The sequence below is a fragment of the Hibiscus syriacus genome, unplaced genomic scaffold (assembly GCF_006381635.1).
Source record: "Hibiscus syriacus cultivar Baekdansim isolate YM2019G1 unplaced genomic scaffold, ASM638163v2 tig00111101_pilon, whole genome shotgun sequence".
NCBI classification, from domain to species: domain Eukaryota; kingdom Viridiplantae; phylum Streptophyta; class Magnoliopsida; order Malvales; family Malvaceae; genus Hibiscus; species Hibiscus syriacus.
Window position 1 is genome coordinate 480,989 of NW_024062986.1, and position 16,680 is coordinate 497,668.

The following is a 16,680-nucleotide window of genomic DNA, read 5'->3' on the forward strand; positions in this document are numbered from 1 at the left end:
GGGATGGAGCTCTCATTTGGCTAAATTCTTGGATGCGATTAATTATTGGACTTATTCTGGAAACAAGAAGCCAAAGAAGTTCAATGTTACAATTATTAGAGACGAGACCGTGCCACAACAAACGCCGGAAGCCAGAGGGGATTGTGGTCCTCTCGTATGCATGTGCTTGGAGCGTTTGACGACAGGAAGTACACAGTTTCTACCTCCCACCGATAGAGATAGAGGTACAGTAGGCTTGTGGTTTCGGCATTTTATGGCTAGAGCGATATATTCGAGACGCTGCCTACCTGTATCCGCGTTATGAAAGTGTCCATAAACAATTTGTAAGTCAAATGCAAGTGTTGTTAAGTACCTAGAATTCAATAATAATTTGTTGTTTGTTGGTTTTAGATGTGTAGAAAGTGTTATTTGAGCAAATGTTTGATTTCTGCAGGTTAATCTTGAAGTGAGCTGCGTGAAATTGATGTATTGGTGCATAAACAACTGTTTGGGTACACTTTTTTTTATTGTTTAATTGATTCTTAAAAGTCTGATTTGTTTAATTGATGAGAAAAATAAGAATTATTATCATTTTTTTCTTGTTTAATTGATTTATAAAAACTGATTTGTAAAAGTTGATTTGTTTAATATTGATGTGTAAATAATTCTTATTTGTGCTTGTTTAATTGATTGAAATATAAAAGTTGATTTGTTGATTTCAATCTGCATCATATTGAAGGCAAAAGACCTGTTGGAGGTACACTTTCGCAACGCTAAACTCAAAATCGCATTGCGAAAGACAAAATCGCAACGCGAAAGTCAATTCGCGTTGCGATAGTCTAATACATTTTGCGATTTTCTCGTTGCGATAGTCAAATACCCATTGCGATAATCAAATTCGCGTTGCGATACTCAAATTCGCGTTGCGATAGACAAATTCGCATTGCGATTTTTGCGTTGCGATAGTCATATTCGTGTTGCGATAGTCAAATTCGCGTTGCGATTTTTGAGTTGTGATAGTCAAATTCGCGTTGCGATATTCAAATGAATGTGTAATAAGTGATAACAACTGAACATATCATAGCAATGTTCAAACTCAAGTTACTAATACATGTCTAACTGAAAATGTTAAAAGTTTACACATAAAATACGCATAATAGTCAAATTCGCGTTGCGATATTCAAATGAATGTGTAATAAGTGATAACAACTAAACAGATCATAGCAATGTTCAAACTCAAGTTACTAATACATGCCTAACTGAAAATGTTAAAAGTTTACACATAATACAACGTTTGCATTTAAAAATCACCTAAGTTAATAGTCCCAAAAGGTGAAGCCGGTTGTGATTGAGATTTTGATTTTGATTGCGATTTTGATTGCATTTTTCTTGACACCATATGAGCTTTGGAATTTGATGAGGATCCATATTTTGGTAGAGAAAAAGATGATTGTGATGGCACTGGTGATCCACATGTCAACCTTGTATGACCACTTTCCTTGCACCGATTACATGTCGATCTCTTCTTCTCTTCACCCTTAGACGGTATACGATCGTGACTTTTTGGTCGGCCAGGTAGCCTTCTGTCCATGGCTGGTGGCAAAACTGTTTGTAAGTCATCTGGTATGTCCTACTTAGAAGGATGTGGAATAGGGTATATAATCTCGGCATAAGTCTGTCGATATACTTCTGTAGTGTAGCAATCCATAGCGTATGCGCTTGAATCATCTTGGTTTAGATGAAGAGCAACTTTTATAACATGCCCACACGGATAACCAGATGTTTGCCATTTCATACAACTACACGTCTTTGCATTTAGATCGACAAGCCCATTTAAGTTATTATCCAGTACTTCAAACAAAGTGTTTGAGCATGGTTCAACTCTCCATGACGTTGACTTCACAACATGTTTCGTTATCTTTTTTTCAGTCCATGGTGTAACACGATGTTCCAATGTTCATGTAAATTTAAATAAATAATACTTAGTAAAATATATGATAAGTTACGAATTTAAAGAAATAATACCTGCATGGTTTCTTTTCTTGTAGTACCACAATTGAATAGAGGCTCGAAAAAACTCCATTAACATAGTAATGGGTAATTTCTGGGAATGACGACTTAGAGCGTTGATTGATTATGCACTATTAGACGTAATGAAACCATATCTTGCTCCAAGTTGATGTACTCTTGACCATCTTTCAAACCCGACATCTTCTAGTGTTTGAGCACACTGAGGCAAAACACGTCTTAAACAATTTATATGCTTATTAAAATCCACTTCCTGATAAGCTTTTACAGCCTTCCAGTATGTCCATTTGTGATTTTTTATACCATCAGACCTTGATTTTAGATTTCTATATAAATGAACACCACAAAGTCCATAAAAAGAATCTGGGAAACACCTTCTAACAGCGTTGTTAATTGAGTTTGCCCTATCGGATATGATTGTCAGATTGCTAATAGGACCTATGCAATCCCTAAGATGCCCCATAAACCATGTCCATGAATCAGAGGTTTCAGATTTGCCAACCCCGTAAGCTATTGGCAGTATCCCATTGTTAGCATTCATGGCTACTGCTAATAAGTTTACTCCAAGGTATCGACCTTTTAAATGTGATCCGTCAACTATAATAACTGGGCGCATGCAAGTAATAAACGAACGAATCTACAAAATCATATACACAAGAAATATAATCATTTAAATGTGAAATACATGTAACTAACAAAAATGAGTCAACAAAATTATATTGATTTACTAACCGCAACACCAATGGCGATAAACAGCAACTCAAAGCGTCCATCTCTATCTGTTTTGATATGAGTTACCGACCCAGGATTTTTCAGCTTTAAATTGTGACAATAACCCGGCAGTTGGGCAAACGATGCTTCTGGCGACCCCCTCAACAATTCCAAGGCATAACATTTGGCTCTCCAAGCTTGAGAATATGAGATACTAATCTTGAACCGAGCATTAATGTCAGTCATAATTTCATGTCTCCGATATACCCTGCCATTCAAAAACATTAACTCAGCCAGAAAACCACCCAACACCTTTTTGTTTGCCTGTCTATGGTGAGGAAAAACTTGGGTTCTTGAACATGTATGTTTATTAATAAAAGTCCTAACTTGAAACATTTCGCAATCTTTTATCCTCTTTGCAATCATACGCCACGTACAGTTTTTGTCAATCATACACCTTGTTTTGAAACGATCTTTGCTTGATTTGTTAACTTTTAGTTGATAGCCATCTTCCACACATTTCGTATACAAAGCTATCTTCAAGTCTTCCTTTGTATCAAAACAATCATCTTTCTGGATACGAATAATTTTTGTGTAACAATCAACTGCTATTTTTACAAACTCTTCTTCCGGTATCTGAAGTAATTCTGGCATATTCCAGTTATACTCCCGTGACATTTTCTTCGGGGACTTTTCTTCGGGGATTTTTCTTCTTCAGGGTTATATGAATTACAGAATAGATGTTCAACATGTTCATTCACAGTCGTAACTTCCTCCTCATTATCATCAACAACATCTTCCTCGGCAGCGGCTGTTTCATCATCAAAATTCGGGTATTGATCAATATCAAAATCATTACACGCAAGGCCTGTTTCTTCTTCTGAAACATTATCAAAATCCGAGTATTGACCAAGATCAAAGTCCGGGTATTGACCAAGATCAAATTTCGAATACCGACTAGTACTCACAATTTTTTCTGTTGGCTCATCATCGTCTAACTGGTTAATACGAAAACTGAAATTTGGTGCTGAAAGTTGATTGGGATTTGGATTAGGGAAAGGTTGTGGGTTTTGAGATTGTGTTTGGTATTGGAAATGTGGTGAAACAAAATTTGCTTGGTGATGAAATTGTGGTGGAACTATTAAATTTTGAGCACCATAAATTGGGGTTGAAAAACTTAGTTAATTACTACCCGCTACTGACCCAACTTCACTACTTCTAGGTTCAACAACATACAATGTAACATCATCTTGCGAAACACTAATGTAAGCAATGAATCGTTCAACATCTTCATTGTCGGTTAACAAATAAACTTTACGTTTTCTCTGATAAGATAGCCTAAATCCACTTAAGGGCTCTAAATTCAATTTATTTGCAACACGTAACATTAGAGTTTCATAAGTTAACTTTTTTCAATGACAGTTTTAGTTGAAGATTCATGGGTAAATGCATATATTGTAAAACACCATGAACATTCTTCCATGACCCTCCAAAACACAAATCTATCCAAACATGATCAACATTAGATGATTTCATTATTGTAAATTAATTTACTAAACAAACGAGCTGCGAAACTAAAACATGTTGCCGGATGGGGAAGGATGTCGTTGGATATAAGAACGGATGTCGCCGGAGAGAGTGATAGATGAAGATGGAATAAATTGCGATTTAGGAATTTATGTTATGAGTTGCTTCTGCTGCGTAGTTATATACCCAAAACATTTGTGTTACGAAACTAAAACTTGTTGCGAATTTGAAATTCAGTGTTGCGACAGTCAGAATCGCGTTGCGATAGTCATAATCGTATTGCGATTTACATATTCGCATTGCGATAGTCGAAAAATCGCAACACGAATTTGGAAAATCACAATGCGATAGTCAGAATCGCGTTGCAAATCTAGAAACTGATTTGCGATACCGAAGATCGCATTACGAATTATCGATCGTATTACGATTTAGTTGGTCATTTTGACAAATTCAAAAAATTATTAAAATATATATTATAGATATTTTTATCACTGAATTATTTTCTCTATTTAAAGTGTAGTTTAAAATAAAGAACAGAAACCGACAAACAGAAAAGTTATTGTTTCGGGAATTAATATAAGTAAGTGGGGATAAAGACAGAGAACTGTCAGGTCTTTAAGACAAGTTGGCAAGTCAGCCGCCAATAGAAGTAACCGGTGTTCAATTTAGGAGTCTTTTAACACTTGACCAGCAAAGCCTTTCTTAATACTGCTACTTCCAGCATCAATTATCATTCCTTCCACTCCCCAATAATAGTACTCCAAAGGAGAAGGACGTTCATGCATCGGCGTGGAAGGAGCCACTTTGAGACAGACATCTGAAACAAAGAAGAAACAGAGATTTTTACAGAGAGAGTGATGGGTCAAACTTTACCAATGACTTGAGTCACCGGTTAATAAACTTCTCTCCCTCTCCCTCTTCCTCTTAATCTCTAATTTTTCTTTTTTTCTCACAGAAAGCCCTCTCTCTCTCTCTCTCTCTCTCTCTCTCTCTCTCTGAATTTTAGTTGAAGGGTTCTTATACTAATTTGTAAATTTTATTTATCTGGGTTTGTTCTGCAATAGTTTGGTAAAAAAGAAGCTTCCTTTTGTTGTTCTTTTGGGGATTCTGGGTTTTCTTTCTCAGGTTTGCTGATGGCTGTAAGTTTTTATCATTATTGTTTTCTTTGTTTTGTTTAGTATACATTATTTTCTGTTTGTTTCCGAAGTAAATTTTAGAAGAAAAAAAATAAAGCTGAGGATTATGGAATTTCATTTTGCTTCTTTCTAAGCAAAGCAAGGCTGAAACTTGTTTTTCATTGTTAGTTGTTTAACTAAGTTTTGTATGATCTATTGAGATTCTGTATTGCTAACTCTGTTTTTTTTTGTATGATCTGTTAAGCTTTTATTTTGTTGGCTCATAATTGGTTGGTGAACTTTCATATATCATTTGGCTGATCTGGGCATATGTTTTCTTCTTTTCCAAGCTATGCATCAAATTGCCTGATAAAAATTTGTGGTTTTTTAGTATGATAATGCAAACAAAACTTAAAGCATCCAATAATGTGTGCAAGGATTCCAATTTTGATTGCTGGTTTATGTAATAACCAAGTTTTTCATTTTCGTTTCTGTTGATGTTTTAGCAACGATCTCATGTACCCAAGTTTGGCAATTGGGAGGGTGATGAGAATGTTCCCTACACAGCTTATTTCGACAAGGCCCGTCAGGGTCGAACCGGTGGAAAGATTGTAAATCCGAACGATCCCCAAGAGAATCCCAACTTGCATCGTGATTATGTAGCTCTTCCGGTTTCGAAAAACGAAAGCGGAACTGGATGAACCGGTAGGACGTAGAGCTGATAGAATGGGACAAGAGCGTGGAAGGAGCAGGGAAGAAGGTGACCTCAAACAATATGTGGATTCTCCCGCACGTCAAGACAATGTTAACCGCAAATCTTCCGGGGACACTACACCATCACGTTATGGTCGTGAAGCGCCAAAACAAGCTACGAAACCAAGGGTTGGATCCGAAAATAGCATAGATAGATCACCACTCCATCATCATGAACCGGCCGCCGGGAGAGGTAGCATGGCATCACCTGCTGGGGAAGGAAAGAATTCTTATGATAGTAGCCATGGCACTCCCACAAGGTCCAGAATGAGGCCTAGTACTCGAGGCGATGAAAGTGTAAATTCTCTTCGTGTTATTTCATTGTCATAAATAGCATAATCTTGAACATAAGTGAGTTCCACTTCATTCAAAGCTTGGTATTGACTTAGAACTTGCTGCTAACAATCTGATATCTAATATGACAGCCCGATGAAGGTCCTGCTGTTCCGAAATTTGGTGACTGGGATGAGAATAACCCAGCATCAGCCGATGGTTATACTCACATTTTCAACATGGTGCGAGAAGAGAGGAACAACGGCGGTAGGGTACCAGGCATGCCTGGTGAGCAATCCCCATACCGCACTGCTCTGCACCGGAAACCAGCTGACAGCAATGCTAAGGTATGTTGTTCGGGACCCTGTCTAAGAACTGTGGTTGCTTTCGCAGTGGTTTCTACGAATCTTATATGAATTCCTGATTATGTACTTTTCTTGATTTCTCTTCTTTTCCTCCAGAGCTGCTGCTTTCCATGGTGCAGGAAATGAGACTGAATTCATGGATTCATTATCTGTGTTGAATATTGTAAATACATTGAAGGGCTCCTTCAAAGAAGCAGGGTAATTTATGTCAAACTATGGTTTATTAACAATGCTTGTGTGATCGTTTTCTTTGATGATAAAAATTGTATTCTATTTAATGTGAGAAGTGAGAAGGCTTGTCTAGCAATCAGATCTTCTGTTTTCAGTTCACTTCAACTAGTTGGGCCGAACGATTTGTCAACTTTATTTGACGTTTAAACATGAATTTAATGCTAAATGAGTATTATATGTACCTAATGTTAACAAATAAAATGTATGTCTTTATACAAGAATGTGATACAGAAAAATATGATTATCATCTGCTTCTGCAACCGGTTGTAGTAAGGCAATAAGCATTCCGTAACTTTGTGCCTCGTGCCCTTTATTGAACGAATTTGAGGCTCATCCTCATCTAGTAGGTTTCTTTCTCCACTAGTACGACCTCGGTTTATTTCCTGCCCATCACCAGACAATCTCAAGAGATGCAAAAACTGATGGCAGTCCGGTTGGTCTTCTCTTGTAGTTGCAGATGTGGATCCATTTGTTCTCTGAACCTGTTTCTGTACCCTCCACTAGTTCGGACTGGTAAGCGAATCCAACCACATCATCCTGTTGGCATTCAAGCCGGTAATCTGACGTGATAGTTTGCAGTTCATGCGTGTCAATGATCTCTTCAGGCATGCTCTGCCATACAGACATGAGTTAATGAAATCAACCAAGTTTTGGACATTGGAAGTCAAGAGAAAGAATAATGTCATGCTACTGACCTCCAGAACCCATCCGATGTGGGTGACGTTATTGACATGCTGGTTCATGTCAAGATCAGCTCGTCTTGGCTGCAAATATCGAAAGCTCATAAGAATTTCAATGAATATCTGCACTTTTTGAATGAATTGGGTAAGCTTACTTTCAGCCCTGGCCTCGAATACTGAACAGGATCTTCGAACTTGACAATTTTTTTTCGAACTGTTATTGTTCTCCTCCGGAAATGCTAATCTGTAAACGCCACGAGAGGATTACAGGAAGGTGTTAATGGAATATAATTAAGTCATCTTTATTTAGAATCATACTAAACTATATATATATATATATATAGTTTAGTAATAACGCTATCATTTAGCCCTCCAGGAAAGGAAACACCTACCGAGGTTCTCGAGGACAGAAGATAAGATATTCTTCCTTGAGTTCATCACCAACTTTCTGCAGCCTCCTTGTGACTTGATTCATCATTACCCATTTGCTGAAAAGGTAGCAGATGAATTAGCTTCCAGAACAAAACAACTGATATCAAGAATATGTAAGCTCACGTTCATTCCGATCAGCACAGTTAATCTAGAAGAGATATAGTACATGGCATTCATGATAGACCTTAAAACAACACGGGAGTATAAGATGCAAGGTTTTGCAGGATAAAAAGAAACCAGCCAATAAGTTAAATTCACAATTCCAGTACCCTCAGGCTTTTTCATGTTATAAATCTTCTAATATGCAGATAAAAGACCAAAGTGAGGGGAGGAAAAAAGGTTCAAGATGTACCTTGTAGCTCTTCCGATAACTTTACCGGTAGCAACGTCCTTTAGGATCCAGTCCCTTCTGATTCCAACTCTTCCCTCGTTTTGGCACCATGTTTCTATTTCGATCACATCGCTCCTGCACCACAAAATCAACATCTACTCGTCAAACATGAACTAGAAATGGAAAACTCGAATGAATACCAAAAAATTGAGGTCCACGTGCCCACCAAGCAGGGTATTTATATACTTCAATGTGCATGCGAGCAGTCACCCATATGAGATGCAATTTCCTCATGGTAGGCGTGGTAGCGAACCCATCTGTTGAAAACCCAACACTTTGAGCATGGTTGCCACCAACTTCTTGCAATGCATAAGCTTCCTAAAGATTAAATAAACAAATATTGAGAACGTTGTACGTTTCATTCATGCGATTGCTTAAACTTCTCTGCAATTTACAAACTACAGATGGAAACCAACCATTATTTAATGACCAAACCAAAAGGGAAAATCATAAACTCAAGTAGAGTTTCTAAATGAAGGTTGTCAAACACTGCATGTTTGAGAACAATGAATTTGAATTTTTAGATTTGGATTTGGATTTCATTTCTATATAATTTTTGAAAATGAAAATGCAAATATTATGCACAAAACAGTAATATACTAATACCTTTCATATATTTTAATAATAATTTATATTTTACTTTATTTTAATAATTTTCAAATATTTAACAATTTTATATCATATATACTATATTTTTCAATAATTTTTATGAATTTATGACGTCACGCTTTTAGAACCTGTCACATGTGGTCAACTCATTATATATTTATTAATTAATTATAAAATTTGATTAATTAGAATATCTTAATTGGTTATCTTTAATGAAAGAACTTAATTGATTATAAAAATTTCATGGGGGTTCCATTTTTTTTACCAAGGGTCTTTTACAATTAAGCATTCTTTTAAGATATATTTCACTTATTAATACTGCATTTTTCATTATATTTTTTCTCGGTGCTTTTCTTTATATAATATTTTATAGAAAGTATTCAATTAATAGATATTTTCTAGATATCAATTTGATTCTATCACGAGAAATAAAATGAAATTACTATATCCTGACAAAATTATTATTTTAGGAATAATTTCACCATGATTGATATAATTGTGAAATAAACACTCACCCTAAGTTTGACACAACGATTTCATATTCATATATCAAAGTGAAAGGGGAAAAAATCAAATGCTTCAAGGTGTAAATTTGGGAGAGATTGTAATTAAGAGTGCTTAATGAATTGAGTAGTTTGTAAACAATTCAATTTTCACTTGATCAAATATCAATAAAAAATCGACTCGAGTTAACTCGACTCAATCTCAAACCTTAACAAGTTAAATTGAACAGAATCCAACTCAACTTGATAAATTCACGAATATCTCATTATTTTTTTTTATAATTTTTTAATAATTATCTTAAAAATTTTATTTCATTAAATAAATTATTAATTTATTAATACATAATAATAAATAATAAATTACTAATCTATTAATTTTCTAATAAACAAAAAAATTATATTATTAAATAAAACTTTACTACACCCAAACATTAAACACCATTTATTATTTTAATGCATTTGTAGATTATTATTTAGAGTTTAAACTTTGAAATTACTTCATGCACTCTTATGTTATTTTTTGTTATATTTATTAATTTATATTTATATTAAACTCTATATAATATTAATAGATTTTATTTATATTTAAGAAAATAAGTTAATTTTTTTGTGAGTTTAAAAAAAGAGCAACGAGACGAATGACAAGCACCGAACTTAGCGAGTAACAATTTTTTTAACGAACACACTGTTCAATTCGCAATCAACTCGCTCGATAATCACCCATAATTCTACTTTAGGAGTAACGTAGGGTCAAAATCGTTCAAGAAGATAGTTATCCACTCTCACAAATCTCTCAACTACTCCACTATTATTTGGATTACCAACATATATTTCATTGTCATTCCATTAGAAAAGAACTCAAAGCCTTTGCACAAAATATCTCCAACATGAACTGGCAAAATCACCTAAAGGAATAAACCATTTCCAAAATCTATATTGTTTACAAGCCTAAACCCAAAATTGAATCCAAATAGTAAGCAAACTAAAACCAATTCAAAAGATTAAAAACAAGAACATACAAACACAACAAAAGTAGCTCAAGCAGATCAAAACCATAAACTGCCATCAGAAGCTATATATATATATTCAAAGTCCCATCTAGATTTTGCATAAAGAAACTCAAAACCCTTTCACTAAGGTTTTTTTTTACCATTCAGTGGGTACTTGTTTCGTACCTATGAATGATTTAGTGCTAATTAATTCAACAAAACAGTGTTGAATGATTCAACACAGAAATATATTTTGAATGATTCAACACAGAAATACATTCTGAATGATTCGAAGCCATTATCAAACAGCATATCACATTCAGAGCTAATTCATACAAAACCTCTGAATCATTCAACATTTAAATAATTAAGCACTTAATAATTCTAAATCAAACAAACAGCCACAAAAAAACCATCACTTGACACATAAAATCAGTAGTAATAAGTTTTCGATTGTACCTTTGCACAGTTATTTAAAATGCTGTTTGGGCATGGTAGGACAACAAATTGTGAAGAAACTAAAACACAGACGTAAAAAGAAACAGATTTAAGTGTTCACACCCATTACAAGGGACAATGCAGAAACGGTATTTAAATTGTTGGTCCATGAGAGCCGAACTTTTAATTGATGAAAACAAGCACACTACACAGAAAGAAATGAGGTTCAAGTGGATTAGAACTATCTTAAAATATGTTTTTCAAAGTTCCAATTTGCTTTTGCATAAAGGATACTCAAAGCACCTGCAGGCTGCACAGATATCCTTTGTGAAATTAGATAGTTCACTATTCATAGCTGAAAAAGAATAAAGAAAAGAGTACCCAGACCACAACAACCACGGACGCATAAAAGAAAAAAGAATGAGGATTTTCAGCCATCAGAAAGGGTAGGGCAGAAATTTTATTTCATTGTAATTCCAAGAGAATAAAACTCAAAGCCCTTGCGCAAAATCTCCCAAACATCACCTGGCAGAACTCATGAAAAGGGATCAACCATTTCTCAAATCTAGGTTGTTGAGCTAAGAGCCTATTACCATAAATCGAATCAAGTAGTGACCAAACTAAAACCGTACAAAGAAAAATAGCTGAAATGGATCAAAACCATAAACTGCCATCAGAGGGAATGTGTGGTTTTTTTTTCAGAGCCCCATTTTGCTTTCGCATCAAAGGAACTCAAAGCCCTTGCGCAAATTTCCCAAAATCCATCACTTGGCAGTTCTCAACTTCCCAAATATAATCAGATCAAATAACGAATAAAAACCTACCGATAAGATAACATAACTTGAACTAAGATGTTGGGGGGGGGGGAGAGAGAGAAGAGAAGAGTTGCAGGGAACGGCGCTCGAAGAAAAGAGATATAACTAAACAAAGAAAGAGGGTTCTCTTTTTATTTTAACCTAAAGGGCTAATGCGACATTTAATTAAGGCTTAAAACTCAAATTAATCTCTTTATATGTTTATTTAATAGAACTGGAAAATTTTGAAAATTAATTTGATCACAATTATTAAATTTAAAATTGATTTATATTTAATTAAATATAATTGTTTAATATATTATCATTTAAAATTTTAGGTACGTTAGCATGACAATATATTTTTATTTTCGATTTTTCTAGGATAATTACATAATAAATCACTTTCGTTTTAGTTTTGTACATTTTTTCTCATCGAATTTAAAAAATATAATATTTGATCATTTTCATTTTTATTTAATTAATAAGTGATCACTTTTATTTAATTTCTTCATTTTTTTCTCACTAACAATAATTAAAATTTTAGTGATTAAACATTAAAAGTCGATAAGATAGATGATCACATATTAATTAAATAAAAATGAATGTGATCACATTTTAATAAAATAAAAATAAAAATGATCAAATATTATATTTTTTAATTCAGTAAGAAAAAATGTATAAAACTTAAACAAAGATGATCAATCCTATAATTTATCCTTTTTTTCTATATTTTTTATTAGTTAGAGTGATTATGATATAATATTTATTTAAATTTTCTTAATCTATTGATAATGAATAAATACATCATATAAATATATAGGGTTGGACCTAGGAGACTTAATCTGTTTTCGCTTCCATAAAATTTTATAATTTCGCTGCTTTTTAAATTTTATAAATTTGTTCATCTAACGTACAATCAAGCGGAGGACTATTCTGCAGCTTAGAACCAAAGCTGCTTCGATCCAAGGGTTTTTATCTCTTAGTACTGTGGCTATGATTTGGCAGTAGACTTGATGTAAAAAGGAGAAAGTTCCTTGGAAGAAATTGGTCTGGCATCCAAGGCACATCCCTAAAAATGCTTTAATCTCATGAATGGCGATTTTGGATAAGTTACCTACTGAGAGCAGGCTTATTTCTTTTGGTTTGGCCATTGACGGTGAGTGTGATTTATGCAGGAAGGAGAGTGAGACCAGGAAGCATTTGTTTTTTTTAGTGTGAGGTATCTCGTCTTGTTTGAAGTAGTGTTCTGGCTCTTTGCAGGGAAAACAGGTCTGTGATGATCTGGAGTGATGAGCTTGAATAGGCGTGTTGTAGGCTTAAAGTCTTTGAGGGCTTGGGTACTGAAGTTGGCATGAAACAGCTGTATTGCTATTATTTGGAAAGCTAGGAATCATAAATTGTTTCGAGGTAGCTTGATTACTGCCTCTGAGATGGTGGATCAAGTAAAGGAGACGCTAAAACTAAAATTGTGGGGTAAGAAATTGAAGAGGGGAGGCTATGTAAATAGATATATTTATATAGTATGAGTTTGTTTTGTTTATAGGTGGCTTAGGGGTGGTTCTGCAGCTTTTCTGCTTTAGTTTGATGTAAAGCTGGTTGCATCTTTGATTTGGTTTATAATGCAATTATTCATTAAAAAAATATAAAATCAAACGTTCGTCCTTATAAAATAATTGTCCAAACCAAAGGCTTCTTCTTTTATCACTTGAGTGATTCAATAAATTTCTATTTTTCCTATATTCAAGGATCATAATACACTAAACTTTTATCTCTGAGTTCCTTTCTTTTATTACTGGAGTTTTACATTCGTTTATCTATCTAATTTTCGTTAGAGTTGTTACTCTTAGATTCTTTAACTTCATTTCTTGTAATATTATTTTTCAGGGCGTAGGAAATTGACCAGAAAAAAGTGATGTTAATGTTTCTTTTGGGGAGAACTCCTTAACTGGCTGCTTGTGTATATGTGGCTCAATCCCTGACATAATTAACCCACTAGAATCAATCAGTTTACTATATTAGCTGCTTAATTAAGAAGCGAGTGTGAACGAATTTGGCGAAACCTAGTTGTATGGGTCACTGGTTTTGTATAATGATCTAATTAACCAATAACCTAATAGATATACCCATTTCCTACTCTGAAGAGTGGTTAAAATAAGATATCTCAATTAAGTATCAATTAGCTCAGGCTAATTTTGTTGGAAATTATGAATTCAACTTGATTTAGACATTTAAACTAATCATTTTAAAAGGGAAAAAACATTTAATGTGACTATTTATTCTTAGTATAATTATCCATATTTGATAAATTGATCAATTAATTCAAATTCGTTATTATGGAAATTTATTATAGGATGACTCTCTCAATTCGATATTTTAATTTATGTTATTCACAATGTTAATATTCAAGTTCTAGATCTAAATACTATTTAAAGGGAAAATTTTAATATTTTATTTTATTAAATGAATTAGTTATTAATGATATATAATTTAATATTAGCAATAATATGATGATTAATAATTTCATGGTAGTAATTACTTGTGATGGGAAAATAAAGGATGCTCTAGAGTCTTCCTTGTTTTGCACACAGTCACAGTCGACTTAAAGAAGTAGTCCTTCCTTGCTCACGAAGCTTATGAAATTGTTTGAACATAAATAAATGTATATGACGTAAGCCACAGTAATATTGGAATTGATAAATTACTTTTAAAAGATTAAAACCGAAAGTCCACATATAAAAGGAGAAAAAAGGGCCACATTCATTAGAATGTCGACTTTGGTTTACACTTCACACTAACAGAGTAAACTTGGCGTGGAAGTAGCCATGGCATTGGCCTATCGACATCCACTTACCATATTTTTATGAAGCAAGGAGTATTTTCTATATATACACCCACACCATAAGGAGAGTGCGCTAAATTCTTATTTCATCATCTTGAGCTTTATATTTGGTTTCTTATCAGCAATCTCATGAAAGGGTTCAGATTTCACCCAACTGATGAAGAACTCATGGAGTATCTTCATATCAGAACCTTCGACCGTGATTCTCTCGTCCAATTTATTGCTGAAATACAAGACATCTGCGATTTGGAGCCTTGGGAATTACCTGGTCAAATCCCTTCCTTCTTTGCTTCTTAATCCTACATTTACTTCTTACTCGAATTCTTCAAAATATGTTGTATCATCTTAATAAATACGTGTGTGCTCGTCTTTCAGGGTGCTCGAACTTTCAGACAGGAGATCGATCGTGGTACTTCATGTACCCACCTAGATACAAGTACCTAAACAGTAAACTGATTAGCCGGACCACCCTGGAGGGGTATTGGAAGCCTACTGGCAATCCTCGTAAGATAATTAATTCCGAAACCGGATCACAGATCGGCAGCAAGAGGACTTTGGTTTTCTATGAAGGCCAATGTAACAATAAGAACAAAAACAAGACTTCTTGGGTTATGCATGAGTATGAACTCAAGGCTACAGCTGAGTCTGATCAAGTAAGCAATCTTTTCAAATTGCTATCATACATACATATATATGGCACTTCTATATTTATTTATGAGATTTCACTGCACCAATAAATATGTTGTTGTCCCTTAATTTGTGTAGAAGCCTTTCAAACTTTGTAAACTGAAGAAAAAGGTTGATATATCCAGTAGAGAAGTTGGTCAATTAAATCAGGATTCTTTTTCTAATTTAGAAAACCATGTAGCAAACAATGCAATGTCAGAGGTTAGAGCTTAGATTCCCTATGTTTCTTCTCTTCATTCGGTTGTATATTTCTATCATGATGTGGATATTCATGGCTACTGCTTCTTTCTCTATGGTCAGAACATCCTATACCCTAACAGGTCAGAAGCATCCAAACACCATGACGGCGCTCATAACCGTTGCAGCGCTGTTGAGATATATGCTAGAGGAAGAAGCAATCAACATAACATGGTTAATGAAGATGAAGGCTCCAATGTATCATCTAATTTCATAAATCATGTTGCAGAGTATGCAATTCTGAAAGTAAGATGCCTGATCCAAAATTTCTTAATCAGTTATCCATGTGAATTATGATGATGATGACTATCTAAAAATCTTATTTTTCTGATTCAGGTACCTTTACACCTTAAAGAGGTGCCAACGGATCAAAATGGACCCAAAGACGATAATAGGGTTCGATGAGTCTTGCAATTCAATTCTCACTAACTATGATGAAACTGTCACTAATGAAAGAAGCAATCAACATAATAAAGTTGTTGCAGCCGAGGGCTTTGAAATGCCTTCTAATGAAAGAAGCAATCAACATAATAAAGTTACTGCAGCCGAGGGCTTTGAATGGCCTTCTAACTTGGAGTATCTTGCCGAAGAAGACATAATTCCAACAGTAAACTCTCTCTCTCTCTCTCTCTTAATCATTTATTGATGCAGAATGTAAAACTGATGGAAAGATCTTATCTGTTTTTTCGTCCATGTTTCAGGAACTGTTATATAATGATGGATTATATAACATATTATCATCACTTGATGTGTTATTAGCAGCGCCAGAAGCAACTAATAACTCGAATTGGATTCAAGATCAATATATCACCAACAAAGAACATGGAGAGTTCTTGAATTCAACTTTTTCTGATAAAAATGAAGCTTACCTTCAAGAAGGAGACATGCAACTAGGACCGGCAGCTGACAATGAAGGTTTTGGCTTGCCCTGCATAGGCTCGATGATAGAATCATCAAATTGGATGGAGAAATCTAGGAAAAGACCACATTGAATATGATGATCCGTCTATAGAAACTGTCGAGGCTCAACGTCGGGGGAGAATACCCTTTAGTGGGTAATAAGAAAGACCTAGAGATTCTCAAGAGTCGAGAAATGTTA

General features: G+C 34.5%; 1 protein-coding gene and 2 pseudogenes across 3 annotated transcripts; 2 read left to right on the forward strand and 1 right to left on the reverse strand.

Annotated features, from left to right (window-relative positions):
* The first annotated feature begins 5,218 nt into the window (after nucleotides 1-5,218).
* On the forward strand, nucleotides 5,219-7,027 carry LOC120153589 (annotated as a pseudogene).
* Nucleotides 7,028-7,318: 291 nt separating this feature from the next.
* On the reverse strand, nucleotides 7,319-11,462 carry LOC120153579 (annotated as a pseudogene).
* Nucleotides 11,463-14,777: 3,315 nt separating this feature from the next.
* LOC120153591 (NAC domain-containing protein 91-like) lies at nucleotides 14,778-16,623 on the forward strand. 3 transcript variants are annotated; one of them, XM_039165507.1, is made up of 5 exons: nucleotides 14,778-14,925; nucleotides 15,033-15,310; nucleotides 15,645-15,827; nucleotides 15,918-16,188; nucleotides 16,283-16,623. In XM_039165507.1, the coding sequence occupies exons 1-4, from the start codon at nucleotides 14,787-14,789 to the stop codon at nucleotides 15,984-15,986; spliced, it is 669 nt and encodes a 222-aa protein (XP_039021438.1). In that variant the 5' UTR covers nucleotides 14,778-14,786; the 3' UTR covers nucleotides 15,987-16,188; nucleotides 16,283-16,623. The 3 variants fall into 3 exon arrangements, with proteins under 3 accessions (XP_039021438.1, XP_039021439.1, XP_039021440.1); XM_039165508.1 differs by having other exon boundaries at nucleotides 15,050-15,310; XM_039165509.1 differs by lacking the exons at nucleotides 15,645-15,827; nucleotides 15,918-16,188; nucleotides 16,283-16,623 and adding an exon at nucleotides 15,423-15,635.
* The last annotated feature ends 57 nt before the right edge of the window (nucleotides 16,624-16,680 follow it).

What these genes read in the sequence shown, in the direction of transcription:
- LOC120153591 (XM_039165507.1), top strand. Translation starts at nt 14,787, where the DNA reads ATGAAAGGGTTCAGATTTCACCCAACTGATGAAGAACTCATGGAGTAT. An exon ending in GGAGCCTTGGGAATTACCTG is followed by an intron (nt 14,926 to 15,032) that starts GTCAAATCCCTT and finishes CTCGTCTTTCAG; the next exon opens with GGTGCTCGAACTTTCAGACA. An exon ending in CTACAGCTGAGTCTGATCAA is followed by an intron (nt 15,311 to 15,644) that starts GTAAGCAATCTT and finishes CTCTATGGTCAG; the next exon opens with AACATCCTATACCCTAACAG.